The following is a 24,720-nucleotide window of genomic DNA, read 5'->3' as shown; positions in this document are numbered from 1 at the left end:
AGTGATCGTGGTTAGTTATGTTAGCGTGTTAATTAAAGAAAAAATTTCACGATTGGTCCCTGTGGTTTACACAATATCACACTTTGAGGACTTTCTAGCAAAAAGTCACACGAATGGTCCTTAAGGTTTCATTTAATTGCGTGATTGGTCCTTGACCCTAACCCCGTCATTTTTGAACCGTTAGTGAAGGGGTAAATTTGTCTTTTCATCTTGCAGTCACTCTAATAATCGATCATTATGCACATAATATACGCATGAACTCTGTAATTAAGTACAAAGATCATCTTCCCCAGCTACCCATTACCCTTTCACATTCATCTTCGTCTTCTCTAACAGAACACAAGGCAGAGGATCATCTGTCGATTGAAAACGATAATGGTGTTAACGTTATGGTCACTTCGTTCCAAACACACTAAAGCATCAAATTATGATTTGGAAAGGATATACCGTAAGTGACTTACTAAAGTGACTTACTAAAGTGATCTTTGATTTTCACTCTGAAAATCCATCATGGTGGGATATTCACAAAAAGCCCTGGGAGAAGGTACGTAGATGGAACAATAGACTATGTTGACTTCGTAGATATTGACGTTTTCTCTGTGCATGAGTTGGATACAATGGTTCGAGAAATAGGGTACGTAGAAGGGCAAACTTTGTATTATCATTTTCTTATTCCAGAAGTAGAGTTGGACTTTGGTCTGTTACCTCTAGGAAATGATGGGGATGTGCATGTATTGTCAAATTATGTGGAAAAAATAACCTTTTAAGTATCTACATAGAGCATGGGCATACAAGGGTTAACAATTATTTTTTGTCCCCCACCAAGGTTATTATTGAGGAGTTGGTTACTGATGTATCCCCTGAACTAGATAGGAACCAAAAGAAGGGAAAAGTTGTTGGATCTTCTAGGAAAAAATTAGACTACTCCCAGTCCATTGTGCCATATGGAACATTTGATGGACCTTCACAAGTGATACAGGATAGTGAGCCAGTTATGGATGATGAGCCAGTTATGGATGATGAGCCAGTTATGATTGATGAGCCAGTTTTGAATGATGAACCAGTTATGAATGATGAACCAGTTTTGAATGATGAACCAGTTATGAATGATGTACCTGTTATGATTGATGTGCCAATCATAGATGACCAATATGAGGAGCCAGTTATGAATAATGATCCAGTTGTAGATGATGAATATGATTGTGAGGATAGTGCAGATGAAAGTGATTTTGATAGTCAGCATGATGCAAAAAAAAACAGTGTTTGATGAGGAAAATTTGATAGATGATGTGGAGGTGAACATGATCAACTTCTGTAGTGTACTTGATGAAGACATTGACTTGGGCCAGCTTGATCCGACAAACAATAATATTGAGGAACATGAAGACATTGAAGATGAACATTTAGAAGTCTTAGACAATGATGTCTTTGAGTCATTTGCTAGTGAAAAAGAGCCTAGGAAGAATTTGTTAAGGTCCATTCTAAAACCAGTTGCTTGTTCATCTGGTGAGGTTCACACTAAAGCTTTTAAGATTGGTCAGACGTTCAAGGAAAAGGAAAAAAATAAGAGAAGTTATTGCCAACTACTCTGTAAAAGAAAGGAGGGATCTACATTATGTAAAGAATGACAAGACAAGACTTAGGGTAAAGTGTAGGGGTATTGTTCCTGAATTGACTGGTGACAGTAATAAAGGTAGGGGTAATTTAGTACTTTCCAAGAAAACAACTTGTCCATGGGTTCTTTTTATATCTAGGGCAGATGAGAAACAAGTTTGGACTATCAAAACATACGAAGATTCTCATTCTTGTTTGCAAACAAGGACAATGAGGGCTTGTTCATCTAAGTTTCTAGCTAACAACATATTGCATCAAGTTGAAAGTAACCCCAAGATCCCTACACGTGCTTTACTAGAGGACTTAGTACAGAGGTATTCACTTTCAATATCAAATATGAAAGTATTCCGGGCCAAAGCTATGGCAAAACAATATGTTTATGGTGATTATGAAAAGCAGTATGGTGTTTTGAGAGAATATGCCATGGAATTGAAGTCAAAGAATCAAGGAACAACTGTGAAGATAGATGTCGAAATTGAACCCAATGTGTGTTCTGAAACAAGGATCTTCAAACGGATATATATATATATATATATATATATATATATATATATATATATGCTTAGGTCCATTGAAGGAGGGATTTAAAAAAGGTTTGAGGGATTTTCTTGGATTTGATGGTACGTTTTTGAAGGGTCTCTTTCCAGGACAAATTCTTACTGCAGTTGGGCTTAATTCAAACAATGGCATTTACCCAGTTGCATATGCCATTGTAGAGACTGAAAATATTAACTCTTGGACATGGTTTTTGGAACACCTGGGTGATGACTTAGATTTGAATTCTTCATCTAACTTCACTTTCATTTCAGATCGGCAAAAGGTACCCTCTAACTTTTTATTCACTTTTACTTTTTTTTATTTCATTTACTAACTTATTTTAATTATATTCACAAGGAATCTTGGCTGCAATAGAGAAGTTATTTCCATCAGCTGAGCAAAGGTTCTGTTTAAGACATGTGTATGACAACATGAAATTGAAACACAAAGGAGATGAATTGAGGGAAGCAGTATGGTGTTGTGGAAAAGTATACAACATACCAAAATTTAATAGGGCTATGGAGAAATTGAAAAAGCTTAACCCAGAAGCACATGAGTGGTTAAGTAAAATTCCTGCAAAACACTGGGCAAGATCCCATTTCTCTGGTAAGTATCATACTCTTTTCACTAACATATTTCATAACTGATTTCAGTAATTAATTGTTTGGTTTTATATATAGGAAGGGCATTGACTGATAGTTTGACAAATAACTTGTGTGAGGTACTTAACTCCAAGTTAGATGAGGCAAGGGACAAGCCTATAATCACTTGTTTGGAATATATTAGAAAATACCTCACAAAGAGAATAGTAAGTGTTCATAAGGTGCTAGACAAATGCAAAGGTTCTCTAAGTACAACTGCAACAACAATCTTAGAAAACAATAAGACAGAGGCAAGTAAGATGAGGGTCCTATTTAATGGAGCTGATAAATATCAAGTGACTGGTCTATGGATGGAGCAGTATGTTGTGAATTTGAAAGAGAGGAGTTGCACTTGCAGGAAATGGGACATTACAGGTATTCCATGCCAGCATGCTATTGCTGCAATGTATGATAAGATGCAGAATGGGTCAGAATGTGGAGATCCTGAGGCTTGGGTGAGCAAATGTTACTGGCTCAGTACATGGAATGCTATGTACCAACACACAATTGACCCAATAAATGGAAGGAGCATGTGGCCTAGATCTGATTGTCCAACAACCCTTCTCCCACCCAAACATCACAAACAGGTTTGTTGTCATGCATGTTTTGTATAATTTAACTTGAAACTATTTAATAAACTTGTTAATATGTAACCATATGAATTTGTTTATAGGTTGGTAGGCCAAAGAAAAAAAGGAAGAGGCAGTTGATGAGCCAACTCAAAGTACCAAGTTAAGTAGGAAACACTTGATAGTCACTTGTAGCAAATGCCACAACAAAGGTCACAATGCTAGGACTTGCAAGGGGCAGGGAGGTCCTAGTGAAGCTGGAAAGGGGGTGGACAGAAGAAGGGAAAACATGTTGTAGCTTAGTTTGTATTTCTAAGTAATCTTTTGCTATTATGTCTAATTAAAGTTAGAACATGTTTACTAAGTTTGGTTATGGTATGTCAGTCAAAACAACTACTTTTGATAGGTCTTTTGGGTATTCTATGTTTGCAACATTATATTACACTTACATGCATTATGGTTAATGGTAATGCTACTTTGGTAATTAGTTTTTTGGCTATGTTACTACACTTTAATAATCAACATTATACTTACATGCAATCAAATTGACAATTTCCTTCCTTGCTAATATAATATCCATCACATTAAAACAAAACATCAAACTTACATTACATATTATATCTGTTACATTTTCTTGTCCCAACATTACATACAATCATAGGGAAAATCCTTCAAAAGCTATGACAAAAATGGGACCAAAACACAGATTCCAAGTTATAGATTCCCGCCCCCCCCCCCCCCCCCCCCCGCCCCCCAAATGCTTCTTGATTTTTTACTTGAAAAGGTAACACACCATGAAAAACAACCAACTCAGACAAAGTAACCATTTCACCATCATCAATCTTGCTTCGAGATTGTTTCTTCCACGCAACAACCCCAGAATCACAACAGTTGACCTAGGGCACATGGGAGGGTCAAACCATCCAAAAAAGCTGCATGTTCCTCCTAACCTTGAGCATGTCCAGAATCAACGACTTGGGTTCAAGTCAGTCCACGATGTCACCAAAATCGTCGGCCTTCCACAGTGGCAAATCACCATCTTCTTCAATTTTGGAATAAAATGTGAATAGGGAGGGAAGAACAGAGGCAAGGAACGAGAAGTAGAAGGATACAAAGGCGAACCTTAAATTATATACTCTGATGCACAACAAGATGAAAAGACAAATTTACCCCTTCATTAACGGTTCAAAATTGACGGGGTTAGGGTCAAGGACCAATCGTGAAATTAAATGAAACCTTAAGGACCATTCGCGTGACTTTTTGCTAGAAAGTCCTCAAAGTGCGATATTGTGTAAACCAAAGGGACCAATCGTGAAATTTTTTCTTAATTCAATTTATGTTTCAACTAATGGGTTTATATGTTTCAGTTGTGTGTTTATATGTTTAATTACATATTTATGTGTAAGTCTTAGAATGCATATCATTTATATAGTGATTAAATATTGTAATTACTCACTAAGCTTTAGGCTTAAAACTGCTACTACATGTTTTAGTTGCATGTCTAATGGTCTGAATGGCAAAGAGCTAGCTTGATTAAGATATTTAGACATTCGCGGGGGCATGACATCTATTTGTGTTATCTATCGTGTTTTCATTTTAAACCAAGATTTAGCTTCCATGTTTTATTATAGATGTTGATGAGACTACATTGTTGTTTTATGAATGAAATCCTTTTTAGTAATTTCACACTCTGATTTTCAAAAAAATTATAGTTAGACTTTTGGGATGTTACAAGTTGGTATCATAGCAATGATTTAAGAGAATTAAACATACTTCGTGGTGTGTTTAGACTCAAATTACTGTGGATTTCCATAAAAAAAATTTCTTTTTGTAAGTAAACTAAGTAAAAGGGGCCAGTTTTGAAAATATAAATGAAAGAAAGCGTCACATGCCTTGGAGAAGAGAATACAGATTGTCCAATCAACAAAGCTCCACGGTTAGTCGACATTTGTAAGTGACATGATGTATAACTATTTGTGTGATGAAACTGACTTACATGATGATTATATTCAATCAATATGTATTCATATGACAGGAGATGTTTAGTTCCACCTAGGGAGCTTGTAGTTGGCATGCCATGATATTTCATGCTAGTAGATAGACTAAGGAGAATATCATGATAACATGGTAGAATTACTTGTTAGATTAGTTGCTTGACTAATGATTTGCTTGAAATCTATATCGGTATTAGTTAATTATTAAATTAATGCATTAGTATTGCATGGCCATAGAATTAGGTAGTCTTAGATTGCTTGGTTCTTCCTTATTGCACAACTATTGTTTGAGTCTAACCGTTGTAGTGCAGGATCTCTTAGTCGAATGATTGCTTGATTCTAGATACATGTAGTTAGTATTTGTAAGATAGTTAATTGATATTGATAGAAGTTTCTTCACAATAGGATAGCAGGACAAGGTGGAATATATTGTTAGAAGAATCCTAGAAAAAATGTCTACGAAGATTAGTGGTGTGTGCTCGTCTGAGCACGTGTATAGATGATTAGAACATTAAGAATTGGTAGTAAGTAGTGACTTGGGAACCTTGATACAGTTCTTGGGATGAGTACGGATAGGTTTTGAATGTAGTAAAATCTCATACTACCAAAAGAACAGATTACATACAGGGATCATGAAGGGTCGAATAGGTTACTAACGACCTGGTAGATAGTAGATAATATGGTATGGTACTATGATTGATTTATAGTATGTTTATCTCTCTATCGAGCGTATGGTTATGATGGTCTAGATGAGAATGATTCTAGTTTAGACCTAAGTGGCCCTGTTGGCTTGGGTCTAAGTATTGCATGCATGCACAAGTCATTCGAGTATGAGGTCATGTGGACCTAGTTAGGGATGATCAACCAAGAACATGTATTTTCATTTGGTATGACTGAGTAATATTTTTCCAATCTCCTGGATGTAAGGGAGAGTAGATCACACACTTATCAGTCACTAGATAGAAGCAATAGAATATTCGATATTAGATTGTTCTGTCAGTTCGGTGGCTAGGGTAGAGACTAGGTCACGAGCCAAATCCTCGACCCAGTTTTGCGGAGAGCGAATGTCCCCGATGCAGGTCAGGTATATGATTCCAGGGTCCATACTGGAAGTCCAAGATAGGAAGAGAGAGTTGGTGCATGGTTAGGCTCTACTAGAAGCTAAGAGATTCAAGACGGTTGATGCTTATCAGTAAATCAGAGAAGTCGTGGTTATTGCATCAGGTATGGAAGAAGCACATATGGATTTTCTTGCTTACATTTCAAGGTGGTCCAAATTTTGTTAGGAGGATACTTAAACCAAGGTTGTAACTAAGGTGAGAAAGGAGAATAATTATCTTTTCAATCAACTGAGTCAGGTTAAGGATGTTTGTCCCTGATTAGATGTAAAAGGATGGTTTGGATCCAAAAACTCTTTAGGGGTGGCTGGTGTATTTGGTTATGTTATGATGGTCTGATGTATTATGTGGATGTTCGTATTGGACGATGTAATTTGATCAATTTGGATTTTTTTGTAGTTTGCCGACTCATGAGTGAGTCGTACAATCAGATTGCTTATCGTTTGGCAAAAGTTTCACGATTGCTTTGGAACATCCGTGATTTATTTTCAGTTGTTAGAGGACCTTTTTGAATTAAATTACATAGGCTTAGAATTTTGGCTTAGCTCTACAGCCTGTTCTCATCTGATAGGGTTCGAGGGCGAAGCTAATTATTCAAAGGACTATATGATTCTATTTTTGGCATAGTCTTTAAGAATAAAAAAAAATTGAAAGAATTAGATGAGCTGATTCGGGGATCTGATTTTATAGGTGACAATCGGTGGTAGTTCGAACCCTAAGTGGGGTAGAATTGGGTGTTCGGGTTAGTGATTTAAAGGACACTCTGACTTGTGGTTTCAGCTTCATGGGTCAAGAGTGCTCATGATTATAAGTTTTAGCATTCTATTTATCAAGGTTTTAGATTTCTATCCTAACGTCAGAAGGAATGTAGGAATTAATTACATCATGGGTACAACTCGGGTAGCTAAGTGGATTGTTGTCTTTAGTGATGCGTTAGTTATCCTTACGGGATAGGAGCTGCTAAACAAGGATCTCACTTTGTCAAGTAGTTCCCATTACGAGCACTAAGTTTCTTCATATGGAAGCAGATGGACCGCTCAGGTGGAGTGCTGAAGTTAGTATGTAAAAGGCATAGGGTACTCGTCTTTGCACATGGATCAGAATAGGAGTGCCATGTATTTTATCAAGGAAGCAGTTGGATCACCCAGGTTGTATATTAGAATTATGGAAATTAGTTAGCTCACAACAAGGGTCGGTTATGTACTACAAAGAATTGGCAATCACGAATCATTTTAAAAATTAGGTATGTATGCTTTCTTCATTCTATAATGTAATCATCTATCGTCGCAAGTGTAGAAGTAACTAATTGTAATAGTATTATCCTCTTTGAGTGTAGAGATAAAGTGATACAGTTGGAATTCGTTAATGCTCCATAAATATGTTTGAGGATTATGGATTGAGATTGTTCGACTCATATTGGAGTGGTTTGTTTTAGTGATTATCGCAGACTTATACCTTTTTGGCATGCGGTAATAGAAGTTCATTTAACAAGAGCAACATTTCTTCGATTCTTCAGGTGTGACCTTATGTTGCATAAAGTTCGTTCATGGGATGACATGTCCATATTGTGAAAAAGGTTAGTTGGTTTGACTCGGGTCGAGGATTGTATGGATAGTCTCATTGTCTGTTGTTGTATGATGAAGTATTGGGGATTCAAGACATCGTCCGAACACATGAGGAAGATTATTCAATATTTCAAGGTTTGAGTTATATTCAGGATATAAAGTGGTCTTGTGATTGAAACAGTGTAGTTACAATTAATATAAGACTATAGTTAGACCACATCAATCTCATGAATAAGAATGGATGCATGTTAGCAGATATAGGTGGGACCACGGTTGGTCCTTAGTTTTTTCCAGATAACGGGATAAGTTCGTTAGTCAACAAGTGTCAGGACGAAAAAATGGTAGATGTTGTTTGGGGGTAAATCAGGGAGGTCAGAAGGTTTTTGTTTTAAAACTATAAGGATATCATAGAATGGGTCTCCTCTTGTTTGTCCAGATAAAAAAGGTTTAATCTTCGCGACGCTAAAGTGACATTATTTGTCTGAGTGAAATGAAACTTGCTAACTATGTGGGGGATTGATGGAAAATTATAGTATGTAATTTGCAAGTTGGCAAGTTCCCATGTATCCCACATTTATGGGTTTATAAGGCTTTTCTCTCGATAGGCCATTAAAGGCTTTAAGTGAATCATAAGATGAGTCAATCCCACACACGTGCGCCTAGCCTAGTTGTTGAAGTGAGTGCGTGAAATGGCACTATTTAGGCGCACGATGCATCATTCGGGTCATGTTGGTTGGACCAACCCGATCAATATTGTCCAGATGTTGACTTCATGGATAAAGTTGTGGAACTTTCTAGAAGCCTCCAAAATTGAGTGGCTTGGAGAGCATGCAGCTGGAGATAATGATCGACTTGACATGATACGTGGTGAGCCGTGATATGGCCCTCATCATCATAGAACCATATTTTTTGCAACTGCAAAATCCAAGTTTCTTTTGTTGCACGCACCAAAATTTGAGAGTTGCTATCTCTGTCTCTCTACCATCTAGAACTTTTGCAACGGCAAAATCCAAGTTTCTTTTGTTTTCACTTTGTGTTTATCTCTCATTCCATAGTTTTTGGAATGAAGGGTATTATGCATCAAATCATAAGTATTCACGTTGAAGCTTACAACCTTATAGAGACATAAAAACCTTTAAGGATATGAACTTCTTTCATGCAATATTTTACCAATCAAATATCAATAACTTTAGGTTGGTTTTAATTTGTCGTTCTGTTATTTTAATTTGTCTGATAACGGAAAAGTCTTTTTTCTTCCTTTCGTATAATCAGATCGCAAAAGATCGATATGATTTTTAGATGAAACTTAATAACTATAATAATAATAAGGTATAATTACTAAGTTAGCCATTTGTACTAATTACTTTTTAGTTTTTAGCCAAAATTAAGCCATTAGTCGGAAATAGCCCTAAAAACCGTAGCCCTCTAAGATCGTCTGCTGTTTCACTTATATGCCTACGTGTTAGCTATATTTTTTTTTCATTTTGCTAAACAAAAACGTAAGCCATTTTATGATGTACGAAATCCTCTCAAAACTATACGATTTCTTGACAAACCAACGGTTTTGGTAATTTTTTTAGTTTTTTTTAACAAAAATCACAACAATGCATTATATATGAAGTTTTATACAAGTTGCAAACAAACAAAAATAAACAAATAAACAAACACATTTTTTATGAATACCGTAGGTGCAAACGAAACCTACAGTTTACATATTCAATGCATGTTTTGTGTATTGAAGGCTTGTACACCGTGAGTTTCATAGGAACCTACGTTTTAATTTTAATTTAATTTAATATTTTCTTTTTTTGCTTTTTCTACAAAATAAATAAATAAATAAAACCCTTATACTACCAACCCTTATTATTTTTTGAAGGCACTATTGAGAGAGAATTCTAGACTTGAATCACAAGAAATGAGAAAAATGAATTTTATAATTTTATAAATTCTGGGCCAATGGGAGCCGACCCACCAAACCGTAGATAGCCCACTAAAAGCATAGTCAAATAGGATTTGACCGCACGATGATCGTAGGTAATTCCGAAGTCTACAGTTTTGGGGCTATTTTCGGCTAATGATTAATTATTGATAAAAGTTGAAAAGTAATTAGTAAAAATGGCTAGTTTAGTAATTATCTTTAATAATAATTGAATTTATTGTTTGCGAGTAATCCATATATAATTTTATGGTTGATATTCCACACTTGTGGTGACGACATATTCGCCGCAAGCACCTGTGGCAACCGCGCATGTCCTCTCCATAGCTTCTTATTCTTGTAGTGTAGATGGAACGTTTTAGATTTCAGTTTATTATATAAAAAGAAATGATAAAATTCTATGAAAATTGCAATTATTACGTTAAATAAGGAATTCCAAACACCCTTAACACTCGCAATCGTTATAAGGCGGTGAAGCTTTCAGTCTATCGCTGCCATACACTCTATGCCTCGTCTCCTTTGCTCATGTTTTAGACAACTCAAGCCATCGTTGCCTTACACTGTCACCAATAAGCTCAATATTTAGGGACTTTTGGCTGGTGGTGGGGTGGTTTATTGAATCATATGGATGCTATTTTTTTTGTTTCTTTTGCTCTTTTTTCTTTTCTCTGATTTTGCCTCTTCAAATGCGTTGATACTTTTAGGTAGTGATAACTGAAACTAAATTATTTTCTAGGATGAATGTTGGATAAAAGTATGTAAGTGAAACTTAAATAATAATCTTTAATCACCAAGGTGCATGTAAGGAAGAAAACAGGAAGAATAAAAGAGAAACAGTGACAAACCTTTTATGGGAAAAATTTCTTGTTCACCAAGCTTTATTAAGAATTGGATGTTTGTTGAATGATTTCAGGAAGTTAAAGACTTAAAGAGAAAGAAGGAAGATGTTGAACAAGACCAGAAGCTATTCAAGCAACACAATGCATGGCGCGCGTTTTTTTTTCGATGTATATGAAATTTTTAGCTAGGCAAGTTCTCTTTTCGTACTTCGTAATAAATTGCATTATATTTACCGTATATCATAAACGTCGATCCTAAACACAATATCCCTATAAAACAAAGACTATTGTTAAGATTGATTTGTGTACTATATGAAGCTCTTTATTTTCTTTATTGCTCTTGTAATCAATCTCATTGTTTTGTTTGCATATCAAATTCTCTTTTTCTGTTCATGGTTTTCTTTTCTTTATTTCTTCATTTTAGATGAATACCTTAAAAGAAATATGTTTGTTCTTTCCTACGTACTGCTGATCCTAATTAATGTTTATGTCTTTGTTACTCAGTTCTTGTTGCCGAAGTTATGTTTCTTATCTGTTCTCCTTTGTTTAATATAGATTTGAATATCACCTGTCTAACTTACTGTATGATTTAGGGATACGTTTACCAATTAATGTTTTTTTTACCATGACATTAATATTTCCTAATATACAGTTTATCGGTTTGATCTATGGAAAAACTTCTAATCTTCTTAATCTTGTTGGGTTTAGTTTCTGGAGTTGGCTGGAAATGCCAATAGCTAGGGACAAGAGTAAAACAGAAATTCAAGAAAAGTATTGTTGGTCATTAAGAAGGATGAAGAGCTCCTGATATATAAATGGCTAGAGGTGCAACATAGAACATTTGGTCAATATTTAGCATATTGATGTTTGTCGATTTCTAATGATTGAAACCATTTGTTTCTTTTATATATATATATATATATATATATATATATATATATATATATATATATATATATATATATATATATATATATATATATATATATATATATATATATATGCTGAAGGATTCCATCCTTTCACAAAAAGCCAGAGGAAATGTAATTAACTTACAGTAACGGATAGCAGCAAGCTGGCCCTAATAACTTTGTATTGTATTAAATCAATGGTGATATGTGGGATGGATAATGCATGAGTTGGGAGCCTCATGGAACCCGGTGTTTTAAATGGGAACTAGACTTTATTTCCCTCATAGGACCCGGTTACTTAAATTGGGCTCTATCTATTGCAATGACAAGCTTACCTAACCGGGCTTTATTTACCTATACGACTCCGCTGGATAGGATCGGGTTTTATGACACATTTTATACCAAATAAAAATCTACTATTTCACATTCGACAGAGCTAGCATAACCTTCTATAACCAAGTAAAAAACGTCATCCAATTAATATGTCAATACAAATACATCGATACCAATCATAGAGAAAGATAAATGTGATACACAACAAACGGTCTGCCTGTATCACGTCTCGCGGACAAAATCTATTAGTTGAATTGGCAAGGACAGTCTATGAGACAACTCTTCGGAAATAAGCACCTTGTATTTGCATGAAAAAAAAAAAAAAAAAAAAAAAAAAAAAAAAAAACCGAAAAGTCAAACACAAAGAGGAGTAAAACATGTATGCAATACAGAGGAAAATAAATATATTCGATTTGTCGAATTAAATGCCAATCCTCTTATTAAATTCGACAATGCCAACTCCTACTACCCTCTATTAATGCTCCACCTATTCACACACTATGTATTTGTAGGAAGGCGTGCGTGCCAAACTCCAAGAAGAAACGAGATCGTATGGCAGTAGCCAGACTAAAAGCAGAAATCTTGTGACTGAACATGTGCATGGGGTGGGTTGGGGTAATGCTTAGGTGTGGTAGGGTCAGAAAACAACATATCAGGAACATTTTCTTACAAATTCTATATATATATATATATATATATATATATATATATATATATATATATATATATATATATATATATATATATATATATATATATATATATATATATATATATATATATATATATATATATATATATATATATATATATATATATATATATTACACCATATTAATTTTGTAAAACCGTGAGACACAATCTAAAAAATATTTTAAAATGCAAAATAAAAGGAAAAATCCGAAAAATCTTTTTTCAATTATTATTTTCGTCATTTTCTTTACCTAAAAAAAATAAATAAATAACATTAAAAAATTATAGTTTTTTTTTTTTATGAAAAATACGTGAAATATTTTAATAGAATATTACAATATAAATATTCCAATGTGATTTTTAAAATGTTAGAATTTTCTACTATTCTATTAGATTTGTCAGATATATAAAATATTATAATATTCTACTAGAATATTTATAGATATTTAAAAAAACGGAAATTTTTTAATTTTTTTAATTTAATTTCTATTTTTTTAGATAAAAAAGTGACAAAAATAATATTTTTCAAAAAAATTTCAATTATTTTGCATTTTAAAAATATATATTTTTATCTACAAAATGAGTGGCTAGGATTGCGTCTTCCCATCTCACAAAATATAGTGGTCTCACGGGAACCCAACTATATATATATATATATATATATATATATATATATATATATATATATATATATATATATATATATATATATATATATATATATATATATATATATATATATATATCAAATAAAAACAGGAAATAATGTAAGAACGTAAAAACACTATTTTTATGTTATTATTCTGCAGTAAATTTTGTATCCACAACTAGCCCTGGCTATTTCAAACATGAATACATGAATATATGAGAGACACAACACGACACGAATACATATTGAAAATTGAGATAAAGTTTATTTCTTATGGTGTAATCGTATCGTATCAAATTCGTGGCTGACATGTTTTCATGACACGAATACACAAATATCAGGTCTATCCACAACTTTATGTCATGATTCAGCAATGAATGAATAAATATTCACAGGTTAAAACTAAAATTATAATTTACTATAAAAATGCACATACATAAATTTATAATAAAATAATAGCATTCTAATGAATATATGAATAATCAAGCGTTAATATTCATATTAGAATTACTTCAACAATACACATATACAACATTTATTATAGAAATAAATAAGATAAATAAAATTTAACTTTAGTATATTAGTTCGTAAGAAGTAATTTATGAATAACAAAATAAAATTTAGAACACTTTGTATATATAAAAGAAATATCATTTAAATATAATTTTTTTTAAAAAAACATATAATCAATTGTGATTAAATACATGAAAACAAGTATTGAATCGAGAAAGTAAAAATGAATATTATCTATATTAATCACGTGTCATTAAATAAACATAGTCACATGTGATTAAATACATGAAAACAAATATTTAATCAAAACTACATAAACAAATATTATTCATATTAATCATATTTGATTAAATACATGAAAAATATTATTGAATCAAGAAGGAAAAAAAATTGTCCATATACATCATATGTGATTAGATACATATAATCACATGTGATTAAATATACGAGAACAACCACTCAATTATGAACACAAAAACGAATCTTGTAGACATTATACGAGAACAACTACTCAAGTGTGATTAAATATACGATAACAACTACTTAATTGGTATCTAATCACATAAAATTAATGTGGACAATGTTCATTCTTACGTTCTCGATTCAATAATTGTTCTTGTTTATTTAATCACATGTTTTCACATTTTCGATTTAAAACTTGTTGTCGTATATTTAATCACATGTTATAATATGTATTTAATCATATTTGATTATATGCATTTAATCATATATGATTTATGTGTATGTGCACAAGATTTAATTTTTCGTTCATGATTCAATAGTTGTTCTTTGTCCATATTAATCATTTGTGATTAATTACATGTAATCACATGTGATTAAATACACAATTATTGTAACAAAAACATGAAAACACATATTTTCCACAAAAATCATATATGATCAAATACATATAATCGCATGTGATTAGATACATGTGACCAACTATTAAACTGAAACTGAGAAAAGAAATACTAAGCACATAAACCATATGTGATTAAATACATGTGACTATACGTATCTAATCACATATGATTTATGTGGACAATATTCATTCTCGTTTTCTTGATTCAATTATTGTTCTTTTGTATTTAATCACATGTGATTATATGTATATATCACATATGACTTATATGGACAAAAGAGAATTTTGTCCACATTAATCATATGTGATGAAATACATATAATCACACATGATTAAATACATGAAAAAGTTATTGAATCGAAAATCAAAAAACTAAATTTTGTCTATATAAATAATTAAATGTATTTAATCACATATGATTTATTTGATTAAATACATATAATCACATATGATTTATGTGATTATGTGTATTTAAATACACGAGAACAACAATTGGATAACATATGATTTATGTGGACAAGATTTGTTATCGCATTCTCGATTCAGTAATTATTCTTTCTCAACTTTAATCATATGTGATTAAATACATCTAATCACATGTGATTATATGTATCTAATCACATATAATTTATATAGACAAAAAGAATCTTGTGCATATAAATCAGATGTGATTAGATACATATAATCATATGTGATTATATAGAAGAGAACAACCATTTAATCAAAAACGCAAAAACAAATATTTGTTCACATTAATCATATGTTGTTAAATACATATAACCATGTATGATTAAACACAAGAGAAAAATTATTGAATGGAAAAAAGGAAAACAAATCTTGATTATATAAATCATATATGATTAGATACATATAATCACATGTGATTATATGTATTTAATTACATGTTATTTATGTAATTAAGTACATATAATCACATACGATTTATTGCATTATATAAGTATACGGTGTTGGTAGTTGTAGGTAGTAGGTGGTGAAGATGAGTGGTGGTGTGTGGTGGTGGTGGAAGTGGGAGAGGGTGGTGGGTAATAGTGACAGGTTGTGGTGGTGAGTGGTAAGTAATGAGGGTCGTGGGTGATAATTGGTTTGTGGTGGTTGTGAGTGGTGGTGGTGATAGATGGTGGGTAGTAGTTGTGGTGAAGGGTGGTGTGTAGGGGTGGGGTACTTGTTATGATGGGTGGTGCATATGTTAGTGGCGGTGGTGTTGATGGGTGGGTGATGGTAGCGTGTGGTGATGTTTGGTGTTGGTGGTGGTAGGCGGTAGGTAGTGAACGTAGTAGGTGGGAAGTGGTTGGTAGGGGAGATAGTGGCGGCAGGTGGTGGTGATGGTGGTGATAGGTGGTGGTGATGAGTGGTGATAGTGGGTGGTAGTGGTGGGTGATGATGATGGGTGGATGAGTGGTGGTTGGTGGGTGGTGGTGGTGGTAATGGTGGTGGGGGTTATGGTAGCAGGTAGTAGTGATGGGTGGTAATAGTGGGTGGTGGTTGGTGGTGACGGGTGGTGGTTTTGGTGGGTGACGGGTGGTGGTGGTGACGAATGGTGGTGATGAGTGGTGGAGACGGGTAGTGGTGATGGATAGTAGTAGGTGGGTGGTAGTGGTGTATGGTGGTTTTATTAGGTGGGGTGGTGATGGTGGTGGTGGTCTTGGTGGGTGGGGATGGTTGTGGCAGGTAGTGGTAATATATGGTGGAGGCAGGTGCTGGTGTTCAGTGGGTGGGGTGGTGTTGGTGGGTGGTGGTGATGGTGATGGAGACGGGTGGTGGTGGATATAGATGGAGGGTGGTGGTAGGCAGTAGTGGCGGATGGTGTTCATAACGATAGGTGGGTGGTAGCAATGGGTCGTGGATGTGGGTGGGTGGTGGGTTGGTAGTGGCAGGTGATTATCATAACGATGGATGGTGGATGTGGATGGGTGGTAGTTGTGGTGAGTGGTGGGGGTGGTAGTTGCTGATGGTGGTGATGGTAGTGGGTGGTGGTTTTGGTAGGTGGTGGGTGGTAGTGATAGTGGCGGTGGTGGTGGTCGGTGGTGATGGGAAGTAGTGGTGGGGGTGGGGTAGTGGTGGTGGTGAGTGGTAGTGATGGGTGGTGAAGGCAGAGGTGGTTGTGGGTGGTAGTGACAAGTGGTGGTCATAATGGTGAGTGGTGGGCGGGTGGTAGTGATGGGTCGAGGATGTGGGTAGTGGTGGTGGATGGGTAGTGGTTGTGGTGGGTGGTCGGGGTGGTGGTGAATAGTGGTAATGAACGGTAGATGGTGGGCGTGGTTAACGGTGCGGGTGGTGGTGATGGTGGTGGGTGGTGGTTTGCATGGGTGGTGGGTGGGGGTGGTGGTAATGGGTGGCAGTGACGGGTGGTAGGTTGTGGTGGTGGTGGGTGGTGTTGTTTGGGTGGTGGGTGATGTTGGTTAGTTGGTTTTTTATTGTTTTACTTATTTTTGTTTTATATTAATATTATTTGATGATCTTAAGTTTAAAAAATTATGTGATTCAAATTTATTCTCAAATGTTCTCGCAATAAGAAATGTTCTCGATTGAACGCTATATATATATATATATATATATATATATATATATATATATATATATATATATATATATATATATATATATATCATACTATTATATTATAATGAAAATATTTTTTTCTTTCATCACATTTATTTGAAACTCCTAACTCTTCATATTTTATACAATATATTTAATTTATCAACTTAAATATGTTTTTAGTTGTAAACATTATCATAAATGGAAGACTTTGTGACTTATCAATATGATATATTTAATTTGTTAACTTCAATATATTGCTAAATAAATAATCAACATTAATATATTAAATAAGATTAATAATTTAGTGTAAAATTTAAAACCTAAAGTAAAATATCAAATAATGTTTTAAAAAAAATCAATATATATTTTTTTAACATAGTTTAAAAGAAAACATTAAATATAATAAATATGAAACAACCTAAATCTATGAATCTAATTACCTAAAAGGTGTCTGAAAACTATATTTTATTATAACTAAAATTAAATTCAGTTGCTTTTTAATTAACTTATTATAATAATAGTTAAAAATAGTAGAAACTTAGAAATTAAATTATGTTAGATTACAAACAGTTGTTGATAATTTAAATAATCATCATGATGAAATTAAAACACTATCATTTTTTTTAAAATTAAAAAATCATAGCAGTAGTAAATTAAAAGAGTTGACAAATTTACTAATATTATACACACATAAAACATAAGTAGAGACCATTAAATGATTTGATTATAATAATCGTTATTTTATCTATTGTTCAAACTAATTATAGTTTTATATAAACTAAATGTAATAATTATTATTTTAAAGTTAATATAAACGACATAAATATTTTCAATAAAACAATATTAGCAAAAGTTTTAATTTTATTCATCGCAACGCACAGATATTCGATTTCACAACATTCATTTGAAACTCCCATGCATTTTTTTCTTTCGCCACATTCATTTCAAACATCCATGACTTTTCAATTTGTTGCTAATAATGATTATTAGCTGGTTAATAAGATTAAATAAATATCAAAACTAAACTATATTATAAAGGTCACCACATTCATTTGAAACTCAAATGCATTTTTCCTTTCATCATATTCATTTGAAACTTCCATGACTTTTCATTTTCTTTCTAATAATGATTATAAGTTGGTTAATAAGATTAAATAAATATTAAACCTAATGTGTAATCATATATAAACTAAATTTCAATATTAAAATAATATATTTACTTCTATTTATAAAGTTATGTGTTTTAACTTTTTATATATTATACTTAATTTATTAGTTTTAATATATTGTTAGATGTAAACCATTATCATTTTAAATATAACATTAAATATAACATTACATTACATTAAAAAGAACATTATATTAAATATAACAATTTGTATAAAATATTTAAATTATAAACTTAAATATAACATTACATGACCAACTTAAATATAAATTTTAGTTTAACTTAAACAACCCAAATAATAGTTTGTAAATAGTTAAAAGTGATAAACTATAGTGTCTTTCTAATACTGATTATAATTTGGTTAATAAAGTTAAATAAATATCAAACCTAAAGTGTAATCATAAATAAACTAAATTTCAACATTAAAATAATATCTTTACTTCTACTTATAAAATTATGTCTTTAACTTTTAACATATTATACTTAATTTTAGTAGATTTAATATGTTGTTGTATGTAAACCATTATCAATATAAAGCTACAACTTTTGAACAATTCGGTCAAAATACTTAAATTGTTAATTTAAATTTAACATTATAGTGTCAACTTAAATATAAATTTCAGTTCCACTTAAAAAACCCAATGAATATTTTGTGAATAGTTAAAAGTGATAAACTGTAGTGCTACATGCAAAAACTAAATTATAATATTAATTTAACTAAAATATTTCCTAAAGATATTTGTATAATCATTAAATATTTTCAAATAAATAGCTTAAAATAACTTACAATAACAATAGTTAAAAATAACTCTGTATAAATGATTATATTGTTACCTTTAAAATCAAAAAACAATATCTGATGTTTAAATAATTATAATGATAGAAATTAAAACGTTAAGAAAATATATTTTAAAAAAATAATTAACAATAACAAAAACTATAAATAACATTAAGTCATATATTATATTTAATTTTATTCATGAGTAGCTCGCAGGTAGAAATCATTCAAAAGGTTGAGATTATACAGTTATAATAGATGTATATATTATCATATAATTCAAAATAATCAATATATTATATCAATTTAGTATACGAATTATTATATCAAATTTAACAACAACGTTATTGTTATATTTAAAAAAAAACATATATTTGTAAAGATTTCAACTATATAGGTGTTTCTGTGCAACGCACGAGCATTCACCTAGTATACTTATAAATTAAGCATTTTATCTTCCACCACATTCATTCTAAACTCCTATACATTTTTCCTTTCACCACATTCATTTGAAACTCCCATGATTTTTCAATTTTTTTTCTAATAATGATTATAAGTTGGTTAATAAGGTTAAATAAATATAAAACCTAAAGTGTAATCATATATACACTAAATTTCAATATTAAAAGAATATTTTTACTTCTACTTATAAAGTTATGTTTTTTTAGCTTTCATCATATTATACTTAATATATTAGATTTAATATGTTGTTGTATTTAACGATTATTACTTAAAGCTACAACTTTTGAAGAGTTTGGATAAAATACTTAAATTGTTAATTTAAATATAAGATTACATGGTCAACTTATATTAATTTCAGTTCCACTTAAAAAAAACTCAAAGAATATTTTGCGAATAGTTAAAAGTGATAAATTGAAGTGTTAAATGCAAAAACTAAATTGTAATCTCAATTTAACTAAAATATTTCTTAAAGATGTTTTTATAACCATTAAACATTTTCGAATAAGTAGCTTAATACAACTTACCATAAAAATAGTTAAAAATAACTCTATATAAATTATTTTTTTGTTACCTTTAAAAACAAAAAACAATGTTTGATGTTTTAAATAATTACAATGATAGAAATTAAAACGTTAAGCAAATAAATTTTAAAAAGATTGAGATTATACAATTTTAATAGTTGTATATATTATCATATAATTCAAAATAATCTATATATTATATCAACTTAGTATATCAATTATTATACCAAATTTAACAACAATGTTATTATTATATTTAAAAAAACATATATTTGTGAAGACTTCAACTATATATGTGTTTATGCACAAGGCGCGGGCATTCGCCTAATATATATATATATATATATATATATATATATATATATATATATATATATGTATGTATGTATATATATATATATATATATATATATATATATATATATATATATATATATATATATATATAGAGAGAGAGAGAGAGAGAGAGAGAGAGAGAGTGGTTCAAATGAGAACCCAAAAATGTTAAGAACTCTAAGAACCCTCATTTCACAAATATTTATTAACTATGTATTGTAAATAAATATGTTAAAACCTGACTTTTTTGTATTAAATATACAAAACTTTCACTACTTAATATAAATCCGTTATACATTAATTCACATATTGAGAGAAGTCAAACATAAACTCTACCACCACCAACTACCACATGCTGCCTTTAACCACTTGTTCCATCGTTGCAACCATCATTCTTCCAAATCAGATCTGTTTAGATAAAATCGTGTGTTGGCTTCATAAATTATATATTTACAGTTTAATATACCTATTAATTTACTCATTCAAAGTTTAATGCAAAATAATTATAAAAATTAAATAAATTTTACATATTTATATAACAAAAAAATAAATATATTCACAAAAAATATAGAAACCTTCATACATAATTCATATTTTAATACAAAATTCAAAAAAAAAATTACAACATCCCAAAAAAACAGTCCAAAATATCGAAACCGCAAAAATCGATGATATTTATTGATATTTCCAAGTGATTTCCAGGTGGGATATCGGTTAAGTAATCTTTCTTACTTCTATTAGTGTTAAGTTATTGTCTTAAGTGTTATATTCTCAACTTAATTGAAAATGTTGTTATGTTAAGTACTTAATTGTAGTTTTAAGTCATAGACTCATGGTTTTAAGTGTTAATTGATCATATTGTTGTGTTAATTGTTAAATAGTTAAGTGTTAACTTGATAGTTTCTAAAGGTTTGATCATGTTTTTATGTTAAGTACTTAATTCTTAACTGAGATGATGATGATGATGATGATATTAGAGTTGATATAGAAGATCTTGATAAAATAATTGGATGCATTGGTTGATATGAACTTAGAGGAAAATTTCACAGCTTACGTAAGATTATGTTTCAAATATTGACACTTTTGAGTTTTGACTTTTAATATTACTTTTATATATGTTTTACATTTATATATATTAATTATGCATGATATAAAAATATCGATATCCCACCGCGATAAGCTATATCGGCCCTTGACCGATATTTGATTTTGGACTGCCATAACTGCCTAGAGTGTATCTTAAAATATCGTAACATCTTTCAACAACATCAGAGTATAAAAATCTCAGACTGAACATAAGGTGTGCGCACTGCAATCATCCTGAGTCCTTCCCCTTGCTACCGGAAGTACCTGAAACCAAAACTGTAAACTGTAAGTATGAAGCTTAGTGAGTCTCAGAAACATAAAACCTACATCGGGATAACCCCTACATCAGACCTAAGTCCGGCATATGCTAACATACATAAATGGGCCGGCATTGGTGGCTTCAACCCGTTCCTACTGGAGGAAAACTCACCTCATAAAGTTGGCTGCTGAACCTCTTGGTAAGGAATCTCTATCAGCTGCTCCCGTGACTCCCCGACTATCATTAACAATAACACTTAGTCAAAATCCAATATTCCTTCTTAGGATAAAATGACCATAGCCTAGGCCCAATTTCATCTAATATTTCCAAGCCCATTAAAGGCCCACTAATGACCCAGTTTTCTAAATTGGTCCTAATTTCACAAATGGGCCTTCCCTTAAGCCCAAACATGTCCTTGGTCCATTATCTGACTTATGATGGCCCATTAAGGCCTAATAATTGCTGAGTCCAAGGATTGGCCCGAACATCGCAAAGCCCAATCCTGAGAGTACGTGTAACACCGTAAATTTTCATTTAAAATCTCATAATTCTCATAACACATTTCACAAAAATCTCATTTGTTTAATTTACAAATTGCAACTCCATAATTCTTTGATTAAAATCTAGGATCCTCAAAACATAACTCTTTCACTGGTGTGTACAATCAAGCTGGTGCCTTCCCACGATCCTGAGAAAAACCTGAAACACATAACACACAACATAGTAAGCACGAAGCTTAATGATTTCTCCAAAACACCACACATATCTCCTTAGCCACTCGAGGCTATAACACAATAAGACCCTCCGGTTAATGTGTCTTAGTGGGACCCTCCGGTCCTAAGTTAGTAAGCACATAATAATACACAACACAAATCACATAGACATAATGTAGGATATCTCAGAACTCAACATAAACACATAAGACATCTTAGTCACACAAAGGTACCACTCATGGTAAGTATAGTGAGAAGACTCACCTTGCAAGCAAGCCAACAATTATCCTCAAACTCGCATCTCGAAATAGCCACCGCCTAACACATAGGGTAAATATCTGTAATTAAAACTCGATTCTTGACTCTAAGTAACCAAATGTTATTCTTCTCTCTCTAACTCTTGAATTGGGTAAAAGACCATTTTACCTTTCCATGGTCTCCATTACTCATGTCGACCAAACCCTAAAGTCAACAGAAGTGAAACTCGAGTCAACAGTCCATGTTTGACCCAACTCGTCAGGTGCACTCTTGCGACTCATCGAGTCCCCTCGTTTCCTCAGAAGTCTTAAGAAGGTCCAGCTCAACTCGTCGAGTTGACCCCCAACTCGCTGAGTTATCGCACGATCAAGCTCATCGGGACAAACCCTCACCGACACGTCGAGTTAGGCCATGGACTCGGCGAGTCCCTTCGACCTGATTTCTCATTCAGAAGATTTAAGGCAAATCTATCACTCCAAACACTAAATCTGTCACACCCCAAAACCGAGAACGGCGGAAACGCTCTGGGGCGGAGGAAGTCATGTATACTATTACAACATAGAAATATAATAAACAAGCAAACAACATCATCCATTGCATTAATAATGTATTTGAATACAAGTGTGTTCTGTAACGTTATAGACACCAAAAATATGAATCAAAATAAAAGATGAGTCTCGCAAGCGCTCCATCTTCTCAAAAGTTGGCATCGGTACCTGTCTACTGATGACTTGAGAATACAAGTTATTTTGAAAGAGTTTATCAGCATTAAAGCTGGTGAGTCCATAAGTATTTAGTGTCATGTTTTGTATGAAAAATGTTTGTAAGTATTCGAGTGTAATAGTACGTAAAATGTTTGTAAGTGTTTGTTTGTATTTCCCAGAAAACCCTATGTTTTCCTTTAAAAGCAGCCTTCTACCAAGGCATCAAGTGTAATGTATGTTTGTTCATTGTAGGAGTGTGTACCTCTCCCAAATGTGACTATTATTAGAAAATATAGTTTTTACATTACTCTTTATGTGTGGAGATCACAAAGTAGATGTAAAGGAAAATAATGAGGTATTGTAGTGTAATAATATTATAATTGTTATTGTACTAACTATCTTAATCCAATTGTTATTTAAAGTATAATGTGACATAGTTGTAACCGTACTAATTGACTAGGGGAAATCACGACGTTGTAATACGTCGAACAGTAATGACATTTGTCACCCGAAGATCTGCAGATCCCACTGTAGCTAGCAGTAAGGTGTAGGATTGTCAATCCAGTATAGATCTATACACAAATTCACGTTCTCCCTCTAGGAGATTTTGGATACAGATCGAGTCATGGCAGGTGATGCCATTTCACGATGCACTGGTTCACATCTATGTTATAGTGTGTATGTATTGTATGTATTAGTGTAGTGAGTCTCCTCCCTGATTCTCATCATAGTATGTTCTCTAGTATAGTATTTAGTGTGTATAAATAGTGTGTAATAGTGTATGTTCTCTCTTCCTAGTGTGTAGTATGTCCAATTGTATAGTGTAGAGTATGTATTGTTTACGGTATGTATTGTCTCATGTATGGGCTGACTCCTTGTATGTTTCATAGAAACTAAAAGTAGCAAGTAGTATATCTGCAAACTATACCTATTATAGTTTACTAGCAAGATCATTTGTATAGCTGAGTGTATTGAAATAAGACAGGAAGCTTTTATGTATATACATATACACATGATATATAACTAAGGATCAAACGACACTCGGACAAACAATAGGGGACTCTAAGTCCACAACCAAACAAGGAACATGAAATAGAGC

General features: G+C 32.3%; 1 protein-coding gene across 1 annotated transcript; it reads left to right on the top strand.

Moving 5' to 3' along the window:
• Nucleotides 1-1,824: 1,824 nt before the first annotated feature.
• On the top strand, nucleotides 1,825-16,565 carry LOC128128950 (uncharacterized). The gene is made up of 9 exons (XM_052767686.1): nucleotides 1,825-2,100; nucleotides 2,249-2,375; nucleotides 2,509-2,757; nucleotides 2,832-3,379; nucleotides 3,466-3,516; nucleotides 15,756-15,817; nucleotides 15,947-16,013; nucleotides 16,154-16,260; nucleotides 16,412-16,565. The coding sequence occupies exons 1-9, from the start codon at nucleotides 1,825-1,827 to the stop codon at nucleotides 16,563-16,565; spliced, it is 1,641 nt and encodes a 546-aa protein (XP_052623646.1).
• Nucleotides 16,566-24,720: the final 8,155 nt, after the last annotated feature.

The sequence above is a fragment of the Lactuca sativa genome, chromosome 9 (genome assembly GCF_002870075.4).
Source record: "Lactuca sativa cultivar Salinas chromosome 9, Lsat_Salinas_v11, whole genome shotgun sequence".
NCBI lineage: Eukaryota > Viridiplantae > Streptophyta > Magnoliopsida > Asterales > Asteraceae > Lactuca > Lactuca sativa.
Note: the sequence above shows the minus strand (reverse complement) of the source record. Positions and strands in the feature narration are given on the sequence as shown.

What these genes read in the sequence shown, in the direction of transcription:
- LOC128128950 (XM_052767686.1), top strand. Translation starts at nt 1,825, where the DNA reads ATGAGGGCTTGTTCATCTAAGTTTCTAGCTAACAACATATTGCATCAA. An exon ending in GAAGTGGGAGAGGGTGGTGG is followed by an intron (nt 15,818 to 15,946) that starts GTAATAGTGACA and finishes GGTGGTGTGTAG; the next exon opens with GGGTGGGGTACTTGTTATGA. An exon ending in GCAGGTAGTAGTGATGGGTG is followed by an intron (nt 16,261 to 16,411) that starts GTAATAGTGGGT and finishes TGGTTTTATTAG; the next exon opens with GTGGGGTGGTGATGGTGGTG.